General features: G+C 41.9%; 1 protein-coding gene across 2 annotated transcripts; it reads left to right on the top strand.

Moving 5' to 3' along the window:
• Positions 1-199: 199 nt before the first annotated feature.
• Positions 200-21,824, top strand: ODF2 (outer dense fiber of sperm tails 2; the record flags this gene model as incomplete). 2 transcript variants are annotated; one of them, XM_084298885.1, is made up of 20 exons in its annotated part: positions 200-414; positions 2,378-2,462; positions 4,645-4,770; positions 5,925-6,095; positions 7,082-7,248; positions 7,932-8,061; positions 8,370-8,501; positions 9,426-9,500; positions 10,485-10,556; positions 11,147-11,263; positions 12,589-12,774; positions 14,760-14,869; positions 15,559-15,694; positions 16,404-16,514; positions 16,980-17,084; positions 17,607-17,765; positions 18,676-18,776; positions 19,256-19,418; positions 19,770-19,895; positions 20,498-21,824. In XM_084298885.1, the coding sequence occupies 20 exons, from the start codon at positions 200-202 to the stop codon at positions 20,669-20,671; spliced, it is 2,661 nt and encodes an 886-aa protein (XP_084155011.1). In that variant the 3' UTR covers positions 20,672-21,824. The 2 variants fall into 2 exon arrangements, with proteins under 2 accessions (XP_084155011.1, XP_084155010.1); XM_084298884.1 differs by lacking the exon at positions 200-414 and adding an exon at positions 3,173-3,326 and having other exon boundaries at positions 2,390-2,462.
• Positions 21,825-22,044: the final 220 nt, after the last annotated feature.

Raw genomic sequence — 22,044 nt, 5'->3', positions numbered from 1 at the left:
GAAGCCTCCCGGCTCTTTGTAGCGACCGAAGCCGCGCTGGGGCTTCCTCCCCTCAGAGCTCCCCGTCAGGACGCCCTGAGCGGAGCCCGCCTCCCGCCTCGCGTCGCCATGGCAACGGGGCCGGTGGCGGGGCGGGGCGTTGCCCCTTGTGACGCGGCGGCGGGAGGGGCGGGGCCGCCGGCAGGGTTTGAATCGCCCAATGGGGGAGCCGCGGGCGGCGGCGGCGCGGCGGCGGCCCCGGAAGTGCGGCGGCGGGGGCTCGGGCTCGTACCCCTGGTGCTGCCTCCAGGCGTCCGCCGCGCCCCGCAGCCGAGGGCTCTATGGCAGCGCCGCCCGCCGCCTCCCCGCCGCCGGCGAGGACAGCCTGAGGAGGCAGCGGCTGGGGCTGGCCGACGCCGCGTTCGGCCCTTCATGGTGAGGGAGGGGTCGCCGGGAGGGTGAGGGAGGGCCGGGACCCCCCCCCTGCTGCCCGGTTCGGCTCCTCCCCGCCGGGGTAGGGGGTGTGAGGGAGGCACGGCCCTACCCTCGGACGGGCTGCACCGGCCGCTGTGCAGCCACCACCCCGGGAAACCCCCCGGTAGAGCCCCGGGCTGACCCCGAGCTGCCGGTCCCGGCTCGGAGCAGGAGGCCGGAGCGAGCCCGGGCCCTCACGGGTTCCTCTGAGAAACCCCCCCGGGCTTCAGCAATAAACCTCCTCGGTGCTGGGGAAGCTGCCTGGCAGCTCCGCGGTTGTGTTCGTGGCGATTCAGCTGCCGTTAGGTTCCCAGCGTTGTGGCTGAAGGGGCGCTCCTGGGCTCCGGGAGCTGCCCCCGTCCTGAGGAAGGGGAGGGTGGCGGTGCCCGGCTGTGTTTGCGGCTTTCCGGAGCCAGAAGGGGGAATCCTGTTACTTCAGAAAAGCGTCGCTTCCTTTTTCTCTTGGTTTTCTTGAATTGCTTTTCATGATTCACTCTTGACTCTGCACTCAAGAATGTTAAGTGATGGACTGACAGCTTTACAGCAAGCAGCAGGGCAAGCTCCTGCAAAGTGGATTTTGATGATGCATTGCTCACAGAGTAGATCTTTCCTCACTGTGACTTTTTTTTTTTTTTTAAACCAAGACCATTCTAGTGCAAGTCCCTAGCACACACATTCGTGTTTTAGAGTAACTTTTATCTGTTTCTACTTATAATTCTGAAGTATCATAGCGATCCATTGAGACTAATCAGTTCATATCCAGATCCTTTTCCCACTGACCTGTAGAATAGCATAGTTCTGACTACTTTTCTGGCGTTCATTGTCCTGGTGTTTATGTAGCCCTCCTTTCCTGTCATGTCAAATTCAGTTAAAAAGTACAAGGATGGTAGTTTAGTGTGTTTTTTCCTCAGTTGTACAAGTAACTCTAAGTTAGGTGAAACTGTTAATAACTTCGATTAACGCTCATCCAATGTCTATTGCTGTTGCATTGCTATGTTAGTAATCAAAACTTGACATTTTTAGAAGCTGATATAACATTATTAGTTTTATTTAGAGCAGGTTATTACATGAACCTTGACAAATTAATCAGGAGCTATAAAGAGTCATCTAAATTCTGTTCTAGCAGAGGTATTGTGTAAAATCCTGCTCTGCTTCATTACAAGTAACACTTTACTTGTAACACATGTTACATAGCAAATCATGAAGGAGTGCTTCCATGAGATTAGCAGCTAAGCCCTTTATAACACCAGGCTAATAGCTCTGCTCCCACCATGCACAGCAGCCCTTGGAGGTCCCTCCTTCCTCACTCTCATTTCAAGTCCCCAAGGTGGTACCAGGCAAGCAGCTCACGCTGTGGCTGATTCCGTTTGGTTCTGTGTATGAGTACACACACATGCTTGCTGAGTAGCACTGAGAACTCGTGTTGCGGGCTTTTTTTTTTTTTTTTCTTTCCAGTTTAAGCACAGATTTTGATGCCTTCTCTGCATGTAGACCTAAACCCAGGATTTTGACATTTCTGTTAAGTTTTGTTGCTGTTGGCAGGTTTTAGGGATGGTGTGGGGTTTGAGACAGAAGGGAGATGTACAGGTGCCCTTAAACTGTTCAAAACTGATTTCCTTATGAAACAGGTTAAAAGGGGCACTTGCAGCTGTAACTGAGTTTGGGTGAGCTCATCTTGTGTAATTCAACAGAACGTTTTCTGTTGTTTAAACCAGCTCTCAGCATTAGTGTGTAAGGAATGATAATCTCAAATCTTTCTTTATCCTCTGCTTACAGAGGAAAGCACTGACACACCAACTTTTGATGTTTAGGTTCATAAGTACAATAAGTCTGAGTCTGCACCTTGCCTTAATTTGAAAGGAAGAGGGTGATCAGAAATTGGCACCCTTTCCTATCAGTGGTCATTTTATTATTTCTGCACCAGGTTTCCCTCAACCATCAAAAATGAAGTGACTTCAGTCTCTGCACAGAGCACACTGTCAAGAGGAACTAAAAGCCTTACAATAACTGTAAGTATACCTAAGCTGACATAAATTGCTGCTGGTGGAATTCTATAAAATTTTCCATTGCATTATACTGAGGAACCATTACCTCAAATAGAGGATCATGTCCGAAACTGATTTCTTTAGCTTTGTGTTTTGCTTTTGTGTGTTGTGTTAGGCAACGTTAAGGTTATGCATGTAATTAATGTAGGGATTTGTAAATATATGCATCACTGTGAGATAATCTGAAGAAAAAATATCTGAAAGCTTTTAAGCATTTGTTTAACTTCAAAAAGGCTCTTGAAGTTAAGCACATATGAAAGAGTTTGCAGGTTCAGGGTTTTAGGATGGAGTGATCTTATGGTTTCCTCTTGATTTCTTTTTTTTTTTTTTCATCTAAGCTATTAAATGAGTGCTTTTCCCTCTTTCTCTATAATTTGTGTTTGGACTCTGATGGTGCTGGGTACTGGAGCCTTTGATTTGCACGCTTGCTCTAAGACTTGGAACTCCAATGACTTACGGGCATCCTCTGTCACTCCGACTGTTTGGTCTTTAATAGCTGTGTTAAAAGCAGGAAATAGCAGAAGTAGAGAGATTGTTTGTGTTAATCTCTTTCCAGCAATATAACGTGCTGTTCAAAATGGCAGATGCTACTGAAAGGAAGCTCAAACTGTAACCACAGCTGGCCACTGTTGCACACAGGGAAATGTTGTTATTTCCAGTCTCCTTATCCACAGGTTTCCCTTCCTTGTATTGCCCTTTCCCATTTGTGGGAGAAGAGCCATGAAGAACCGTTCCTCATCTCCCCCTTTGCACGTCCATGTGGATGAAAACACCCCTGTCCATGTCCATATTAAAAAGGGTCAGAAAACCACACCTGCAAAATGCCAGGTAGGAGTGTGCAGCTGGGCGTTTGTAGGGGCTACAGAGGAAACAGTGGGTCCTAGAAGCACCACCAGATCTTCAAGGTCTGCTTTACCTGTATATTAGAACTGGAAGACTTTCTGCCTTGTTAACTGTATGCATGTTCAGTGGTGAATTTTCAGTAATATGTTTTCTCTGTTTAAGATGTGTTAAGTATGGTATAGAATAAATAGTTTTCATGTTTAAGTGTATGATTATGAGGCATACTGCTTCCAACGTGATGTAGTTTGGGGGATTTTTTCCTTGTATTTTCTGAAATTGTGTCCTCATAAAGGGTTTTCTTTGATTTCATCCCTGTTTTTGAAGGAGAGGCTTGGAGTAAGGTAGTACCCAAGTGCTTCAAATTCTGTCTTAATTGTATTAAAATTAATGTGTTTAGAAGAAAAGTGTTTGCATTCAAACCATCTTCTGGCATTAAGCACCCTGTCAGTCTGCTGAGCTATGCAGCAAAGAAAGATCTCTTCGTATCCATATCAAGAGTAGACAAGAGGCAATACTGAAGTTGCCTCATTCTTCCTTGTGTCTGCAGACATCCTGTTCCAAATCCTCTCTTAATTTGTTCTCTGCTAATGGCAAATGTAATGGGGCAGGGTCTGACAGTGAAGTCAGTGCCTCCTATTAATTAATTCCCTATAGGGTGCTTTAGAATATGGTTGGTTTTTTTTCCTCATCAAAGGTTAGAATTGTGCAAAAACACTTTAATTTTCCTCCAGCTAGAGCATCTCATCTTCAAGATAAATGTGGATCTACCCGTTGACTGCAAAGTAGGGAAAACATTTTAAGGGTTTTTTGTAACTGCACCATTCTTTTTTCTCTGGTGGTGCTGTTGTCAAATGATACAGCTGCTCTTTTGTGAGAGGAATTTGGAACAGAAGAAGGGATCTGCCAGGTTGTTCCTTCTGCACATGAATGGGTTGTATTGCAGTATTTTTTGTGTATCTCCATACAGAGGAGGCTTCCTTCCCTATCCAATCTCCCCAAATCTTCCACCCCTGGCCTGCTGGATAAGGTTTTCATTGCTTCACAAGTGCATATATTCTGGTGATATAACAGAATAGCTATGTGATAAGTAATGAGAATCTAGCCATACCATCAAGTGAATATGCTTTTCTTCTGGCTGGTGCTAGCCTCCTCTGATGGCTGCTTGCTCATCTGATCTGCTGTATGACGTCAAACACTCTGGTGTTTTTGCATGAATGATCTTCCATTTGTTTTTGCAGCACAAACTGTAAATGTTTTTAAAAGTCGTAGTGATCTATCTTATTTTCTCTTTTCTGTCCTTCAGCAAAAGCAAAAACAGAAAATGAGAGGGAATACCGTGAATGCACGTCGAACTGTCCAGGTGAAAACTAAGGCCCCCTGGATGCCCCCAGGGAAAACATCTGTCCTGGAGTCCACCTACAAATGGGAGGTACGGCTGATGTTGCTCTTAAAAGCAAGCTTTCAGCTTTAGCTGAGGTTGAAGAGAGCACTTACAGAATGTTATGATGGAGGGAGCTGGGCTGATCGGAAAGAATCCTGCCATCACATGTGGTCCATTTTAAGCGTCTCATACACATCTTTGTCACTTCTTAGTATAGAAAAATTGGGAATTTATTAGCAACTTTCGGCCATCTCATGCCTTTCTATTTGTTGAAGCCAGACAAGTTTGTTTGTTTGTTCACATCAGTGCTAAATACAGTGAGACCTCACCTGGAATATTGTGTGCAGTTCTGGGCTCCACAATTTTAAAAGGATGTTGAGATACTTAAATACATCCAGAGGAGGGCAACAAAGTTGGGTAAAGGGCTGGAAGGCTTATCCTATGAGGAGTAACTAAGAACACTTGGTTTTTAAACTTGGTGAAAAGAAAGTTGAGGAGTGACCACGTTGTTCTCTTCTGTGGAGATGGGGAAGTGGAGAGGGAGATGCTCACCTTTACTTGGTGGTGTCTAGTGACAGGATGCATGGGAGCAACTCAAAGCTGCACCAGGGAGGTTCAGTCTAGACATTAGGAAAAATTCTTTACTGAGAGTGTAGTTAGGCACTGGAACAGGCTCCCTAGAGAGGTGGTTGATGTCCTGTGCCCATTCGTGTTTGAGGTTAACACTTAATGATATGTCTTAATATTAGGTCATCCTCAAAGTAGTCTGACTGTTTGACTTGATGACCTCTGTAGCTTCCTTCCAACTGAAGCTATTGCATTCTATTTAATTGTATTGCTTCCCTTCAAGATCTCGTTTTGGGACGCAACAAGGAGCTGCTGTTACTAGTCTGTTCTGAAGCATGGAGCAATTTTGAAGTATTGTGTAATATTTTTGTTTTCACATCTTCAACTCTTGCATTCCTGGCTCTTCCTCGATGAGAATTTTAGTTTATTTTTTTTTCTCCTTCTTTTTCTATTTTAGTCTTTCCACATTGTTGAACTTTCCCTGATGGAAACGAAGGAGCTGTTTTCAATATTTTTTCCTTCCTAGTCTTTTTGTAGTGATGTAACCTGGTCTCTATTTTTGGTAGAGTTAGGGTTAGAATGCTGCTTATAACTTTATATTAAAAAAAAGATGCCCATTATTGTTTTTCTACTAGGGACCAACTCACCGCCTAGAAATTACACCTCCAGATTCAGAAAAAATGCTGTCAGTGTTGCGTCTGAGTGATCTCTCTACAGATGAGGAGGATGCTGTTTGCTGCAAAATGAACGAGTACGAGAAGAAGATAGATAGCCTGATGAACGCGGTGGGAACACTGAAGAATGAGGTGAGGAGACAACATAAAGACCTGCGGATTCAGCCTTTGTAGCTGATAGTTTGGCAAGAGGAAGCTAGAGTCTTGGTGAAATGGAAGACTACTCAGCTTGTTGGTTAGCTTCTTAAAGAAATCAGTCTGAGTTGTTTAGAAGATCTGAACTAGTTCAGTGAGAAATTCACAAGTCATAGTATGAAACAGTTTTAAACTGTATCCATTTAATATGATATTGCTGTGCTTTAGTTTCCAAATAATCTTTCTTCAGATCAAACACAAAATCTGAAAACTGGTCATTTTAAGAAGATGAAAAAAGCAGTTTGATTATGTTCTATTGTCAAAGAATCCACTTATTCCACAAGATTGTTTCTTCTGATTCTGTCTTGAAATACACAGCCCAGTGATACTGTGTTTTCCAGCTAAATAGCCTCTTTTGTACTTGACACTGTTTGAAAAATGGACAGGAGAGGTTTCCAGATTTCGTAAGATGCTCTATGGTGGAGGCTAACTGCATTTCTTTCCTCTGAGTTCACACTGAGGGTAGCAAATCTTGTGTTCTTATTATTTTATGCAAAACTATGTGAAGTTCAAATTAGTAAATAAGAACAGAATTTAGGATTTTAGTGTATTCTTCTTAGTAAGTCTTTTCTATTCTATTTATGCTACAAAAATTAATGGAATTACTTGCATAATTGTTAAACAAAAATTTGTTTTGCTATTTCTAATGAGTGTATTGAATCTAAATGTTTGGTGATATTGCATAATTAATTCTGTGATGTAAGATTACATTAATTTTGTAGTTTTAAATCTGTTTGTGCCAGGAAATCTCAAGTGACCTCTGCTGCCTGCTGCAAAAGGAAACAAGTCTGGTGCACTAATTCAACCACCCTCTGTATTTTCACTTCTTGAACTGTTTGTAGTGCTCATATCTGCCAAGTGGGATGCATGTGTCATTCTTGAATAAAGTTCAGGTTTATTTAAGTTCTATTTAAATTTATCAGGCCAAGATGCATAAAAAGGAGCACCAGCAGCAAATGACAAAGCGTCTCCTTGAGGAGCAGAAAGAAGAATTGAATGAGGTCACACAAGAGCTGGTAGAAACAGAGCACGAGAATACACTGCTCAGGCGCAATATTGAGCGCATAATGGAAGAGAAAGATCTGACTGTGTAAGAAACCTCCGGTTCTCCACTCTTACTGTAGTTAGTGGTATTTACAGGATGCCTGCCTCCTTATTGCTAATGTTAACTGAGGCTGAAGTTTGCACCCGGGGTTGCAGTGCTGCTGAGGAAATGATGCTCTTGTGTTTTTTGTCATCATTTAGAAAGGGTATTTTAAATGGCAGTAGCTACAGAGAAGGGCTGTAATGTGGTCATTGAAATGGGAAAAAAACTATTCTGTCAGGAAGCTGAAAGAGGTTGGCTTGTGTGGCCTGCTGTAGGGTCATCCTAGCTTTGCAGTTCATATTTTGAAGGTTAAAGAGATGCTGTTTGTAATGTGATGGTGTTGGTACAACAACACATGAATAAATATAGAGGTGAATATTGGAAGAGAATTTCTGGCACAGCGTTGTGTTTTGGCTTTATTGGGGTGTGCAGGCTTTGATATGAACCTAGTTTGGCCCATCTAAATTCCTGTTTCATGGTTGTTATCCTAGATAGCTCTGGGAGCCCACTTACTGTCTTCTGTCAGAAAAAACTTCCACGCTGAAAGGGGGGTGAATCTTAGGTACTATTTATTTCGAGCTTTTATCCTCTGATTAGAGGGGTTTTATCTGTTTTAACTCAAACATTCATACTGGTTGATACAGCTGTCAAAATTTCTTGTTTCTCTAATTGCTCAATTACTGCAGGCTACAGAAGAAGTACTTGCAGCATGAGAAAGAGTGCCTGATGTCCAAGCTGAGTGAGGTTGAGAGGGATGGAGAAGCGGCAGCCAGACAGATCCACGCCTTGAAAAATACAATTGGGAGACTCAACCTTGTAGGTGTTTTTTTTTCTTTTTTTCTTTTTTGTTCTTTTGTTCTTTGTTATGTTGTGCTGTTTATGGCTGTCTTAAAAATGTAATGTCACAATTGCTGATCCACCAAAACCGTAAAGAAAAATGGAAGGATTTAGCTTGCTTAAGGTGTTTGCTAGATCTCTTTAGAAACTGGATATTTATCCACCTTCTCACCTTCTGCACGAGTGGTGCTGAATATTGCAGTGCTGCTGCTTTTAGCAGCATACGTTAATTCCAGAGTTTGAGACATTGCGTGTGAACAATATTATTTTATTTTTTCCTCCTTTAGGAGAAACACATGAGCAGCTCAGACATTAACACACTGACAAGACAAAAAGAGCTGCTGCTACAGAAATTGAGTACCTTTGAAGAGACCAACCGGACACTCCGAGAGCTTCTCAGAGTGCAGCATAACCGGGAGGTGAGCAGTACTGTCTGCTTCAACTTGGATGATTACCGAAGGCAATATTGTCTTCTGGACTGAAAATGGAACTTGAATTTGAGAGCTCTTAACTCTTTTTCCTAATGCTGCCATTGACCGTGTGTCATAAAGGATGGATTGTTTTCTTTATCCCTGCCTACCTCATTACAGTAAGACTGATTTTTCTGCTGTGGGGATGTCAGAACGTGTCTTTGACTGCATTAAAAGGTATAGGGCTCTACTGCACTGCTGACTCTTTTTCATTTGGATACAGATGTATCTGCAGGTCTTAGACTTGCATCTGAACAATAACTCCTGTGGTTATGTCTTCAGCATCTGTGCCAACATTTTGGCTTTTCATGCTAGTCTGAAATGTTAGTGCTATACTGTTGTGTTGGCTAAAGCCTGAGGACTAGATGTTGCCTCAGCTAATGGGGGCATGAGGATTTTCAGAACTTTATTTTCATAGGCTGGATTGCATAAAGCAATGTCAGGAACTATTAACAGCTCTGTAGTGTTTGTACAGAGCAATTCTGTGTAGCTTGTAAAAGCACTGCAGAATGAAACTGCTATGCTTCCTGTAGTTGATGGTTTCTTTGAGCAAAAGCAGGCCAATGGTAACTGCTCAGCCACAAGTGAGACTAGAGAAAAGGACTGAGTTCTTCTATATGACCTTCCCCACATAAGGAGAAAGTTCTGAAAGATCTTAATTTGCCATTGTGCTTTTTATTATCATCTATGTCTGGGAGAACTGGGAAAGCTTTTTGAGATAGGTGATGATATGTGAAATATTTAGCTAATTTAATACTTGAGAATTGCTGCTGCAACATGGGGAAGATGGTTGATTTTCCCACTTACATCTAAAGAATGTGTAAAAAGCAGACTTTTAATTACAACGTTTTTCCTCCCCTATATCTTTTGCAGAGGGATGCTCAGAAGATATTGGAGCAGCAAGGTGTGCTGTTGAAAAGGCTTGCTGACTCAGATGCAGAGAAAGTGGTAAGCAAACAAAAACAACTTTTTCTGCAGAATAGTAAAGGAGAGAGAGCTGAATTTTAAGCTCTTCTTTGTCTGTATTCAGCCATCAAGTTTTACGCTGAACCTTTTAGACCTGTAAAAAAGTCCTGGCTTTTGTAGTAATCAAGAGCCACTATATTGCCCCTCTGGTTAACAGCCTACATTACAAAGTAGATAGATTTTCAGAGCCTTTCATGTATAGGGCTTAGAATGGGGATTTCACAATTGAGACTTACATATAAGAACACTATTCTGGTTCACAGTATTCAGCTATAAAGAACAGTTTTGGATACTTAAGCCTGTTCTCATCATGTTCAGTTCACGCACAAATTACTCTGCTTGCCTTTTGCATATAGTACTGAATGTACAAACCAAGAATTGTACTACACATTTCTTTAAAAAGAAATGTCTGGGGGTGGCTGAGAAAAAAGTATCTACCACAAAAAGTACCCCTGACAATTGGGACAACATTCTTCAGTTTGGATATCATCTTGCTGTTTCTGTGTGTTTCTCATGTTATCCTTAGAGGTATCAAAGCATAAAGAGGATAAGCTTTCTGTTCCTGCTTCTGTCACTGAATGAGTGAATGACCTGGTACCAGATTTTTTTTCCCCTGTTTATTTATCTGTAAACTGAAAAAAGTGTTCTTACATTGCCAGAAGTTAGAAACTGAGAGACATGGGCAGTGTCCTTTCTCATCTGTGGAGTTTATAATCCTGCCAGGTCCTGTAGTATCTGTAGGATATCCCATGCCCTGTTACACAAATGTATGCATTTCCCTCTTGCTTTCTGCTTGAGGAGACTGCAGGCTGTTTTTCTGAGACTGAGGATGCTGTTGCTGTGGTTACCAGACAGAGTGCTGTAGATCAGAGGGTCTCAGGAGGGAGGCACTTACACCTCTTTTCCTCCACCTGCCAACCTGATTGCATTTGTTATTTAAAATCTGAGTGGTGTTTTGTTTTCCAGCAACTTCAAATGAGGCTTCAGGAGAAAGAACAAGAAGTGGACGATCTTATCATTCAAATACAGGCAGAAAAGGTACTTTCCTTTTTCTGTTCTTCCCTCCGTGTTGCACCGTCCAGTTCCAAAGAACTACAGATAGTGCAAAATACGGATTTGTGCTCGAGTACAGTTACTTTATAAGGGATCAGATGGTTGCTTTGCTTTTAAAGCTAGACAGGTAAGCTACCTATTCCCACACAGTTGTAGATTCAGTATTCTGCTAATAAAACACCAATCACAAAGATTAATAGGTAGTATTCTCTCTTTGTTTGGGTTTATCACCAAATTGCCTTTCTGTTTAAGGTCCTGGTTGATTCCAGGTATCAAATTCCTTTAGGTCCCTCCATTTAGAAAGTAAAAGGCAAGTATACTGGATAATACCAGATATGAAGGATGCTTTGCCCTAGAACAAATGTTTCAGGACAGCTATTCATAAGATGATGAAAAAGAAATGCCTTTTTTTGTTGTTGTTGTCCATTTTGTTGGAGAAGAGTAGCTGTGAGGGTCCATCGAAACTGGAGTTGGCTGGAGATAGTATCAGATTTCTTCACTGAATGGGTACATGTTAAAAAGTGTTCCTTCTATAAGCTTGCTGAAGCAAAACGTGTCATTTGCATCTTATTTAGGACCAGGCAAAGACAGCAAGTGAACTCTCAAAATCTATGGAGGCTGTGAGAGGCCATTTACAAGCACAGCTACGAAATAAAGAAGCTGAGAACAACCGTCTGACTGTACAGATCCGGGTAGGTTTTCAGTGGTCCCTGGAGGCTGACTGTTCATCTATACTCATGAGCTGAATCCACTGGCAAGGGAAGTAGCACTCACCGAGTATTCTTCTTTTCTGTGTCATAGACTGAAATATTGGATGGTGGTGCTTAAGCTGCTAACACATACTGTGACTTTCAAATGAAGTAACAAAAGAAAAAGCTTTTCACTTATGACGCGTGAGGCATAATCGTAGCTTTAAGGGCTATGTGCATGTATTACGTTTTTCTTCTGAGTTAATTACTATATATTTATTTTAAAAGATGGTTTTAGTTTAGTCAGGCATCAAGTCAGATCACAAACTCTTCAATTTGTTTTCTGGGAAAATGCTATGCCATGAGTTTCTGTATTTGTTTACTCTCATGCATGCATCCTACAATATTAATAAGGAGGAGAAAGTTCCCCTAATTTATCTTGATCAAAGTCTTATGTTTAACATATCTGTTGTTGTTATGGCGAACATGTGCATGCTAATAACGTAGAAGAGCTTTAATTTTGTTAAGCTGTACAGCTGCATAAAGCAACATTATTATATGCAAATATTTCAATTAATAAAAAGAATATTCTCGGGTAGATCAAAAGGCTGGTAGACCAGTATTTATCTTGATTAGGAGAGGCAATCAGTATTCTGGAGAGCAGCGTATGAGAGAGGAACTGATGTCTTTCAGGAAATTTACAAATAGCATTAAATACAGAGAAAGATTTAGTTAGTTCTGAAGAATTGAGAGGTCAGTAGATTCACAGTCCTGATTTGCCTCGTTTCATTTGAGTTTGAAGGGTGTTTGAGAGTCCACTTTTGATTCTGATGTATGAAATCTTTTGTATCAAGGTGGAAATACTGGAAGGAATTTCTGTTTTAAACCTTAGTGGAAACCAGAGATCAGTTACAAAAACTCTCTCGACGGGTTTCTTATTTTTACCATCTTCAAGCTTTTTTTTTCCCCATGTTGTTATTTTATAACTTGCAGTGAAAGGATTTATTTCTGTATGGCTAGAGTAGGCTGTTGCTTTTTGTTATAAGCAGGCAACGTCATAGGATGCATTGGGATTGAACATACAGCTTTGCTGTCTCTTGCCTTTCTATATATACATGGGCATAAATGTTTTTTCATTCTTTCAGAGGTCATGCTGACATGTCTGTCTGTGTTAGGATTAAGCAGGTGCAATGCAAGTACCTATAGGCTAAAGGTTTGAGGTTTTTATCCCTGTATCTCTCCAGTGTTTCTAGGAAACTAATTGCTGCTTTAGGTATACAGGTATGAGAATAATATTCCCTGTGGTGTGTTTCTTTCTCCCACTGCAGAATCTGGAGCGCAGTGAAGCTCAGCATAAGGCAGAGGTGGAACTTATCAAGGAACAACTGAAAGAACTAAGGCAGAAGACAGATCATGATAAAGAGGCCCTGAAGAAAGCTCTCCGTGCACAGAAGGAGCGGGCAGAGCGGAGTGAGGAGTATGCAGAGCAGTTGACTGTCCAGCTAGCAGAAAAGGTATTTGATGATACAGGAGGAGAGACCTCATTTCAGATCATGTGTCTAAACCTTTGACTTTTGGTAGCAGCCCTAGGGAGAGTCTCTGCTTTCAACTAATGAGATTTATTTTTGTCTCAGTGCTTTGGCCCATTTATGCTAAGTTTAGAACAAATCCATTTTTTTCAGCTCTCACTATATTCTTTGCATGTCCTTAACTTCAGCAAGGCTTTTGACACCGTCTCCCACAGCATTCTCCTCAAGAAACTGGCTGCTCTTGGCTTGGACTGGCGCACGCTTCGTTGGGTTAGAAACTGGCTGGATAGCCGGGCCCAAAGAGTCGTGGTGAATGGAGCCAAGTCCAGTTGGAGGCCAGTCACTAGTGGCGTCCCCCAGGGCTCGGTGCTGGGGCCGGTCCTCTTTAATATCTTCATCGATGATCTGGACGAGGGCATCGAGTGCACCCTCAGTAAGTTCGCAGATGACACCAAGTTAGGTGCGTGTGTCGATCTGCTTGAGGGTAGGAAAGCTCTGCAGGAGGATCTGGATAGGCTGCACCGATGGGCTGAGGTCAACTGCATGAAGCTCAACAAGGCCAAGTGCCGGGTCCTGCACCTGGGGCGCAATAACCCCAAGCAGAGCTACAGGCTGGGAGAGGAATGGTTGGAGAGCTGCCAGGCAGAGAAGGACCTGGGAGTGATGGTGGATAGTCGGCTGAATATGAGCCAGCAGTGTGCTCAGGTGGCCAAGAAGGCCAACGGCATCCTGGCTTGTATCAGGAACAGCGTGACCAGCAGGGCTAGGGAGGTGGTCGTCCCCCTGTACTCAGCTCTGGTGAGGCCGCACCTCGAGTACTGTGTTCAGTTTTGGGCCCCTCGCTACAAGAAGGACATCGAGGTGCTTGAGCGGGTGCAGAGAAGGGCGACGAAGCTGGTGAGGGGCCTGGAGAACAAGTCCTATGAGGAGCGGCTGAGGGAGCTGGGCTTGTTCAGCCTGGAGAAGAGGAGGCTCAGGGGCGACCTTATCGCTCTTTTTAGGTACCTCAAGGGAGGCTGTAGCGAGGTGGGGGTTGGCCTGTTCTCCCACGTGCCTGGTGACAGGACGAGGGGGAATGGGCTTAAGTTGAGCCAGGGGAGTTTTAGGTTAGATGTTAGGAAGAACTTCTTCACTGAAAGGGTTGTGAGGCACTGGAACAGGCTGCCCAGGGAAGTGGTGGAGTCACCATCCCTGGAAGTCTTCAAAAGACGTTTAGATGTAGAGCTTAGGGATATGGTTTAGTGGGGACTGTTAGTGTTAGGTTGGAGGTTGGACTCGATGACCTTGAGGTCTCTTCCAACCTAGAAAATTCTGTGATTCTGTGAACTTAGGACATGCGGTAACTTAGATTATACAAAACTAGCAGATCTGATTTTTTTTCACCTGATTCTTCAGAACCGTTTGAGGGTTGGCAAAAGCCAATAAAATAAAGCCGTGTGGTTTGGGCTGAGAAGTCTGAGTGGAGTCAGTTCTTCATCAAGAAGCTAGTTAGAGCAGAAAAGTACAAAGACTTTGAGATGCACGTCCTGTTGAAAAAGGACTGAAGGATAAAAGGATTGAAGGATAAAATGACTGAAGAAAAAGTAGCAAAGTTAGGACTAAGGAGTAAGACAAATCAGAAGGGAATATGGATTTTATGCTACTTGATTTTTCCCTTGTCTGTAGAATACTAGGGACTGGAGCCACTACTGGAATTTTATCTATGTTTTGTATTTCTGATCATTTGTTTGCTGCCTTCAAAGAGGATTCTGCTTTCCATGATGCAGATATGTCTGTTATCTGGCAGTAGTGTTGTAGAATACCTCTCTGTGAAGGATCAGGAAGAATAAACATAAATACTTGTCTTCAGTATTTTAAGCTTCAGTAAAGTCTCTGTACATATCATGCTTAGCCATATCAGCATCTCAGTATGCTGTCTGGATGTCCAACGTCTTGTGCTATTTTGGTCACGCCTTTCTTTTGCTTGATAGGACAGTTACGTTGGTGAGGCACTGTCTACTCTGGAGTCCTGGAGGAGTCGTTACAACAAAGTAGTGAAGGACAAGAGTGACCTTGAACTGGAAATCGTTACGCTGAACAGGTTAAAATAAGACTAGTATGGAGAAACTGGCATGAGGGGGGATGAGTACCTAGTTCAAGCACAAAACTAATTAATTTAATTGAATAATTTGATTAAATTTAATAATTTAATTGGGTTGTCTGTAAACATCCAAGCAAAACCAGTCCTGTCTATGGAACGCTAGAGTTTGGAGAGGCTGAGAAAGGTGTGGCTTCTGCTGCTGGCTCGCCATAGCAAAGGCAGGCTGATCCTTAAATCTCTCTGAACCTTTGCCATTTTGTCATGCTTTGAAATAATTAAGGTTATTTTTCTTTTTAGATGTTTGAGATCCTTGAATGGAAGGTATTAGAAGTTATAGACAGTCTAGTTCATGGCAATTTTGTCGTGGTGGTAAATAAATATGTTGGTATTACTGCAGTACAGTTGTTGCTGTAGGAAAAAAATAGGTAGGTATGGGGCAAGAAATACCTCTTCATCCCAAGTATCTTGGACGCAATGCATTTGAGCTCCAGGGGGACAATTCAAGTCAATTTTGAGTGGGCTAAGAAGACTGAGGTAGAAGAACAGCGTAACACGTAGGTATGTATACATGAACAGAACAGGAATATGAAAGTATAGGAAAAATATGCGTTTCTGAAGCTTATTTTGAAGGATTAGGAATCTTATTCTTTTTTAGTCATTTAAGGATTAATTTTCTTTCTCTATGGCAGTCGTATGGCAGACTTGCTGGAACAACAGACAACCCTGGAGGATAGGATGCGGGAGGACAGAGATGCCTTGATGGATAAATTGCATCAGCAGACTACAGAGACCACTTCTTTCAAAATGGAGAATGAAAGGCTAAAGGTTAGTGATTCTAGGGATTTGAAGCTGAAATGCTACACAAAGAAGGAGAAATTATAATAAGTTGCTTGGCCTCTGAGGACAGAGCTGAAATGCACCCATTGCTGCCATTTAGTTTCAAATCAGTTTCCCCATAGCCTGAGTATGATACCTAAAGAATGCTGGAAAGAGACATAAAAAAGTGAGCAAGCATTCTGGGAGGACTGCCTTTCTTACAGCTTTTGGTAGGAGTATCTTCAAGTCCAAGTACTGGTCCTTCTTCCAGCTGACTTCTTAAGTGTTGTTCTTAATCTTCATGGTGCTGGCCAGGGAACAAACAACTGTAACTATTCATGCAGAGAGAACAGTAACCTCTATAATAATAATAATAAAAAGAAAGGCATAATGACTGGTGTATTTATCCTGTCATTTCTTTTACCACTGGTGACTCTGTTGGTGACCTACGTAATTTTCTTCTTGTAAAGCTAGGCATTGATCCAAATGGAGTGGTCCTAATCCAGGTAGCACAGCTCATTCAAGCAAACAGACTGCATCCGTTCTAAACCTACGTGCTCTGCTGGCATAAATCTGGCAATCCACTTAAGTCTGGAAAGTTTTGCAAATTTACACTAACAAAATCCTTTTTTTTTTTTTTTCCCCAATCTAGACAACTCTAGATGGCTAATGTAACAGTTTCTTCAAGGCACTCAATCAAAGATGTATTCTTTTTCAGGCTAGTGTGGTCCCAATGGAGGAAAAGCTGAACCAAGCGCAAATGGAAGTACAGCAGCTCAAGAACTCTGTTAGGAACTATGAAGGGTTGATTGAAACCTACAAATCACAGGTAGGCATCTTACCGATTCCTTCAGCGCTTGCACAAATGTGTTTTCTCCCCTTACTGCAGTGGTTTATTCTGTAATGTGTTAATCTGTGAATCGCTGTTGGAGGTTGCGGTTTTGTATGTTTTGGGATCTTTTGTCACTTTAGGTTGTAAAGATAGAGTTAAATAGTGAGATCCTTCTTCTGCCTTTTGGTGTGCTAAATACTATTTCTTGGCAGCTTCTTTTGGGATTTTGGATATTCTGGTAGTTAGGAAAATAAGGCAAAAGGGGAGAATATTTGGTGGAAAGCCCAAGTGAGCCAAACAGAAGAAGCAGAAAGTGAACTTATAAACTTAGCCTGAGATGGTGGTTACTGTGGCAACAAGTCTGTTGCTGATTCTAGAGCAGTTTCAGTCACTCGAAAGTATAGCAAGTTTGTTGAAAACCATGTGTAACAGGTAAAGTATGTGCTTTTTTTGTATGCCCAGGTGTTGAAAACCCGAATGGAAGCAGATGAAGTGACAGCAAAACTGGAGAAGTGCGATAAAGAGAACAAGACACTAAAGGATGAAATGAACAAGGAGATCGAACTGGTAATTATTCCTCTAAAGACCGATATGCTGTAGACGTTTATGGATTTTAAGATTCTCAATATAGTTTAAAATGGCTGTGAATAAAGGGTTATCTGAGATTGCCTTTCTTGATTAGCTTTTCTTAGGGCTTGTTCATTCTGTGTTGAACACATTTAACAGCTTCTTTTTGACTATATGGCATTCTTCAGAGATGTTTAAATTGAGTAGCCTGTTCTTTGCTGCAGAAATAGTGGCTTTGAACTGTGGGCTCTGTAGGTTACTCCATTGTTTGCTGCAGAATGACTTTTCCTCATAAAGCAACTTATAATCCTAGTAAAATTGAAGCCCAGGATCCATTGATGCCAAATTATAAGGGATAGGCTTTTGGAGTAGAAGACATTACCTGGGCTTTGAACTCCCAATGCTTGCCTAACTTCCTCAATGTCATCAAGGCTGCAGGCTAACAAAACTTTCACAGAAAGAAACTTTTTAGTCTAGACCTTATGAACATTTGAAAGTTCCTCATATTCTCTTTGACTATAGGCTCGTATGCAGTTCCAGAACCAGCTTGCTGAACTGGAAAAGCTGCCTGAGATCCTAAGGATCACAGAGACGCAGCTGGCAAAATGTCAGGACCAGCTTCAGAGTTATGAGAAGAAGAATGTGGACCTGTCTGTCATCATCGCAGATCTGCGTCAGCGGGTAAGGGACTGGCAGAGAGCACCTGCAACACAGCAATCTGCAAGTCTGAGACCAAGATGAATTTCTAGTCACAGGAAAGTTCAAACTTCATCTCTGTCTCTGTTCTCGTCTCTTTCTGAAAAGATTAAACGTGCACTGCAAAATAAATGTGTGTGCTATGTCTTTGTGCAAGAAGTCAGCAGGGTAGCTAGCAGAATTCCTTACTGTTTGAAAAGTTTCTAATCCCTTGGTACAGAAGCATACTGGGACTTGAATAGCAGCAGTAGCAACACTTGCAAATGCCAACACTCGCTTCTGTTACTTCCATCATCTTGTCAGCTTTACCTCCTGTGTTTTTCTGCTGGTAGTGCTGTCCCAGCCTTGTTTTCCCACCCTGATTTTGGGTTGTTTTCCCAGTCTGTTTTTTTTTTTTTTTGTCCCCAGAAGGACTGTATAGGTGTCACAGAACAATTATAGACAGGCATGACTTGTACAACCATGCCTCAGGACACAGCAAATAATCTTGCAGTCTGACTGTTTTACTCTGATGGATTTGGAGTTACAAACCTTCCTGGTATTTAAGTCTTGAGTGTCTTTGTGGGATGCTGTCATGTATATGGCTGTTATTAATGTGTGTGCTTTGCTGTGCTTACAGGTGGCTGCTCTGCATGCAAGCTTTTACCAAGCTGGCTTTTCATGTGCAATATGAAAGAACTTTCTCATACCTTTCCAACCGTTAGCGGGAAGCACCAACAAAATGGATGTTAAGTGTGTTTAGTGCTTTGCTTTTCTATCCACTATTCCTTTCCTAGGATCCTGCAGAAAATTGTGAATTGAGCATGTTTCCTTCTGGAGAGCCACATACATTCTAGGTGGTTGGTCATGTGTGTAGTGACTAATCTGTAAAGTAACTGATTGCTGTAATTTTTAGATTGAGCTCCAGGGGGACAAAATGGATGTGACAAGAGAGAGGTATCAATCTGCCCAAGAGGAGAAAAAGCAGCTCACCCTGAAGGTGGAGGAGCTAGAAAGGTTAGAAATATTAGGCTCTCTTGTTCTCTTAACCTTTCCTTTCCATCCTCACGGAAACTGTTCTCCACACTTACTTATCCCACAAGGATCTCTAATCACTAGCTGTCCACTGGAGAGAGAGTTGCAGATTCTTGCAGCACACTTCACAAATACTTTTTAAAAGGATCGTGACCTATGCAGCAGATAAACCAGTTGTTCAATCTAGACAGTTTTGATGTTAATGAGTATTACAATGTTTTTATCCATATTTATCAAAACCTTTTAGTGACAGTGTCTGGGAAAAGTCAGGTATGTGAGTATTCTGTGTTCTTCAGTCTTTGAAATTCTGATTTGAGAAATTAAGAAGTTTCTTGGGCCTTGGACTTTTTTGAGGGAGTATGGAATCTCCTCCGAGACTAGTCAAGACCTAACAAAAAGGCAGACTGAAACATTCTCTATTTAAAACGAATAGGTTTCCTTCCCTTGTTGTCTTAACCCAGAAAACTAGAGACAACGAGCGCCCAGAACATAGAATTCCTTCAGGTCATAGCAAAACGTGAGGAGTCGATCCACCAGTGTCAGCTGCGGTTAGAGGAGAAGACCCGTGAGTGTAGCTCCTTGGCTCGTCAGCTGGAAATGGCCATTGAGGATGCCAAAAGACAAGTAAGTAATTTCTTGTATTCGTGTACTTTCTCAAAACTACCCAGGCTGTGAAAGGGGAATAATGAGAATGCTGGACATAACCTCCTCAGCCTATGATCAAATTCATGAAAATCATCATGTTCAGTGGAATACAAACAATGAAATGTACTGGTACTATTTGTCAGCACTTAAACCTTTGAAAAACTGAACACTGCTTCTCCAGTTTGCAACAAAAGAAAGCCCTAGACTGAGCTGCTGCTTATGGATGTGTCCAGTGAAGTTTATAGGGCTTCTGTGGGCAGTGGGTTAGGGAAAAATCATTCTTGCATAGACAAACCTTTAACAAGATTGTTGTTCTGTTGTTGCACGTAGGTTGAACAAACTCGAGAACGAGCAACAGCTAGAGAGAGGGCAGCCCAGTCCAAGATGTTGGATTTGGAGACCCAGCTGAGTAGGATTAAAACAGAGCTGAACCAGTTGCGTCGGAACAAAGATGATGTGAGTGACTTGCAATGTGTATTCTTGCTGTGCTGGTAGGATCCTGGCAGCAATTGAATCCATAAAAAGGCCCTATGGATGTGCTGCAAAAACATACAGAACTTGCTCTAATGTCTAAACAAGATTTGCACCAGATGGCATGGGAGATATTGTGACTCCAACTTCACGTACTGTGGTTTGTTATCTGAGAGAGAAGGCTATTTTTGTTCTAGAGAAAAGTCTTTATTTTAGAAGAAAGAAAGCGGGAATCTTTTATAATATCCTATTTATGCTGCTTGTTTACTTGAGTTTTACTTGATATGAATCAGGTCAAGCTGGTTTTCAGAGAAGAGTGTGTGTTAATTCCATAAAACTATAGCTAATCAGTTTTAAAAGCCCACATGATTAGCTGCCTTGTCTCCTGTTTTTTATTGTTGGGTTACTGAATGGTGTAGGGAATGATCAAAAGAAATGACAAAGGTCATAGCACCATGTATGGTAATGCCATCTACTGCTGTGCTAATTTTTGCTGGCTGCAGCACTTTCTCAGAATAGCTCAAGTTTAATGTGAGTAGAGTGAATGCTGCTGTCTTTCAACCTGTGTTTTATGCTTCTTTATATAGGCAGAGCGACGGTATGAAAGCCGCCTACAGGATTTAAAGGATCGGTTAGAGCAGTCGGAGAGCACTAATCGCAGCATGCAAAACTACGTCCAGTTCCTCAAGTCTTCCTATGCCAATGTTTTTGGAGAAAGTGCCTTGCTGGGCTCTCCTGGCCGCTCTCATTCATCTCCATGAGGACAATGCTCTCCCTGAGTCTCTGCATTTAAGCACAAAATGAGCCCTACTTCAAAGCCATATGTTATTTAGAAAAGCGGTTGGCATTTCAGGGTCACATAAGGGAGAAGTTTTTCTCTTTTCCTTACAGCACAAGATGATACAATGATGGTGGCATATGACTTAAGCGTGTAGAGTATCAGCAATACTGGTTTGGTGTTGGAAGCTGGCATTGCACTGTAAGCTGTGCCCCAAAACCAGATGGTTCTGCATATGATGGAAAAGGATTTCATCCTATACAGTCCTGATGGTTTCAGCTCTTAAAACCTGTCGTTGGTTTTAGTTGTGCATTAATGTTTGCAAGAGTTCTTTTTTCTTTTAATGCTTTTTTTTTTTTTTTTCCATTCTGCTTCTGTATTGGGAAGATCATGTGATATGTTTCTGCTTTTCTTTTTTTTTTTTAAGCCTTTTCACATCCTATCAATACAGTGGGTGATAGGATGGTGGGAGATGGGTCCACCCACTTATCACAGAAGTGTGAAGCTGAAAATATCTTAAGTGCCTGGGCTTAACACTTACAAAAGATTATCTCCTGAACCACCATGGTGTTTGTGAACAGTTTTATACCAGAAGTAATGATTTTATTATTTTTTTACTTGACTCTTGTACTCTGTGATCCTCACATTTTTTATTTTAGTGTGTTGCTAATTTTTGCTTTACTCTTCTCACACTGGTTTCCTGATCCCGAATGTCCCCGGGACTGAGTGAAAACCTTCTGTATTCAAGGACTGCAGTTTAACCTCAGTGGCACTTCAGTTGCTGTCTCAGTGTGAATGCTGTATGAGTTCAGGTTGTGCATGAAATACTGACTTAGGTCTTAAGCATAAAAAGCAACTGTTGACGCTCAACATCTTCATCAAACTGGCCTGCACTTTCTCCTCAAAAATCAGGTCGGTTGATAGTGTATTGAGTCCCAAAAACTTGTTGACTCTTGTGCCCTGTTCTTTCCAATAAATGGTTCTTATGGGGACAAAAGGAAGCATTTTTTAAAAAAATCTCTTTTGTATCCTATTTATGTGTGATGTCATTGCGCAGTATTTGTCATAAAGCTTTTATAAGTTAATCATTAATTGACAGTTCTGTAATTTTGTGTGACATACTTAAAAATCCTAAAAGGTGCTATGGTGAAAAAACAAAAACAATAAACTATGTTTTAATTGATTATGTTATGCAATCCTCTTCATTATGCTGTGCCGAGGGGCTTTTGGGGTCTTATTTTGGGGAAAAAAAAAAAAAAAAGTGCAAAACCAAAAAAATCCGTGGGCATTTTGTCCGCGCAGGCGAGGAAAATCCGGACCTTTAAATGCCCCCTGCCTGCAAGCCGGACTTCCCGC

The sequence above is a fragment of the Netta rufina genome, assembly GCF_964035555.1.
Source record: "Netta rufina genome assembly, chromosome: 20".
Classification (NCBI taxonomy): Eukaryota; Metazoa; Chordata; class Aves; order Anseriformes; family Anatidae; genus Netta; species Netta rufina.
This window is presented reverse-complemented; position numbering and strand designations above follow the sequence as displayed.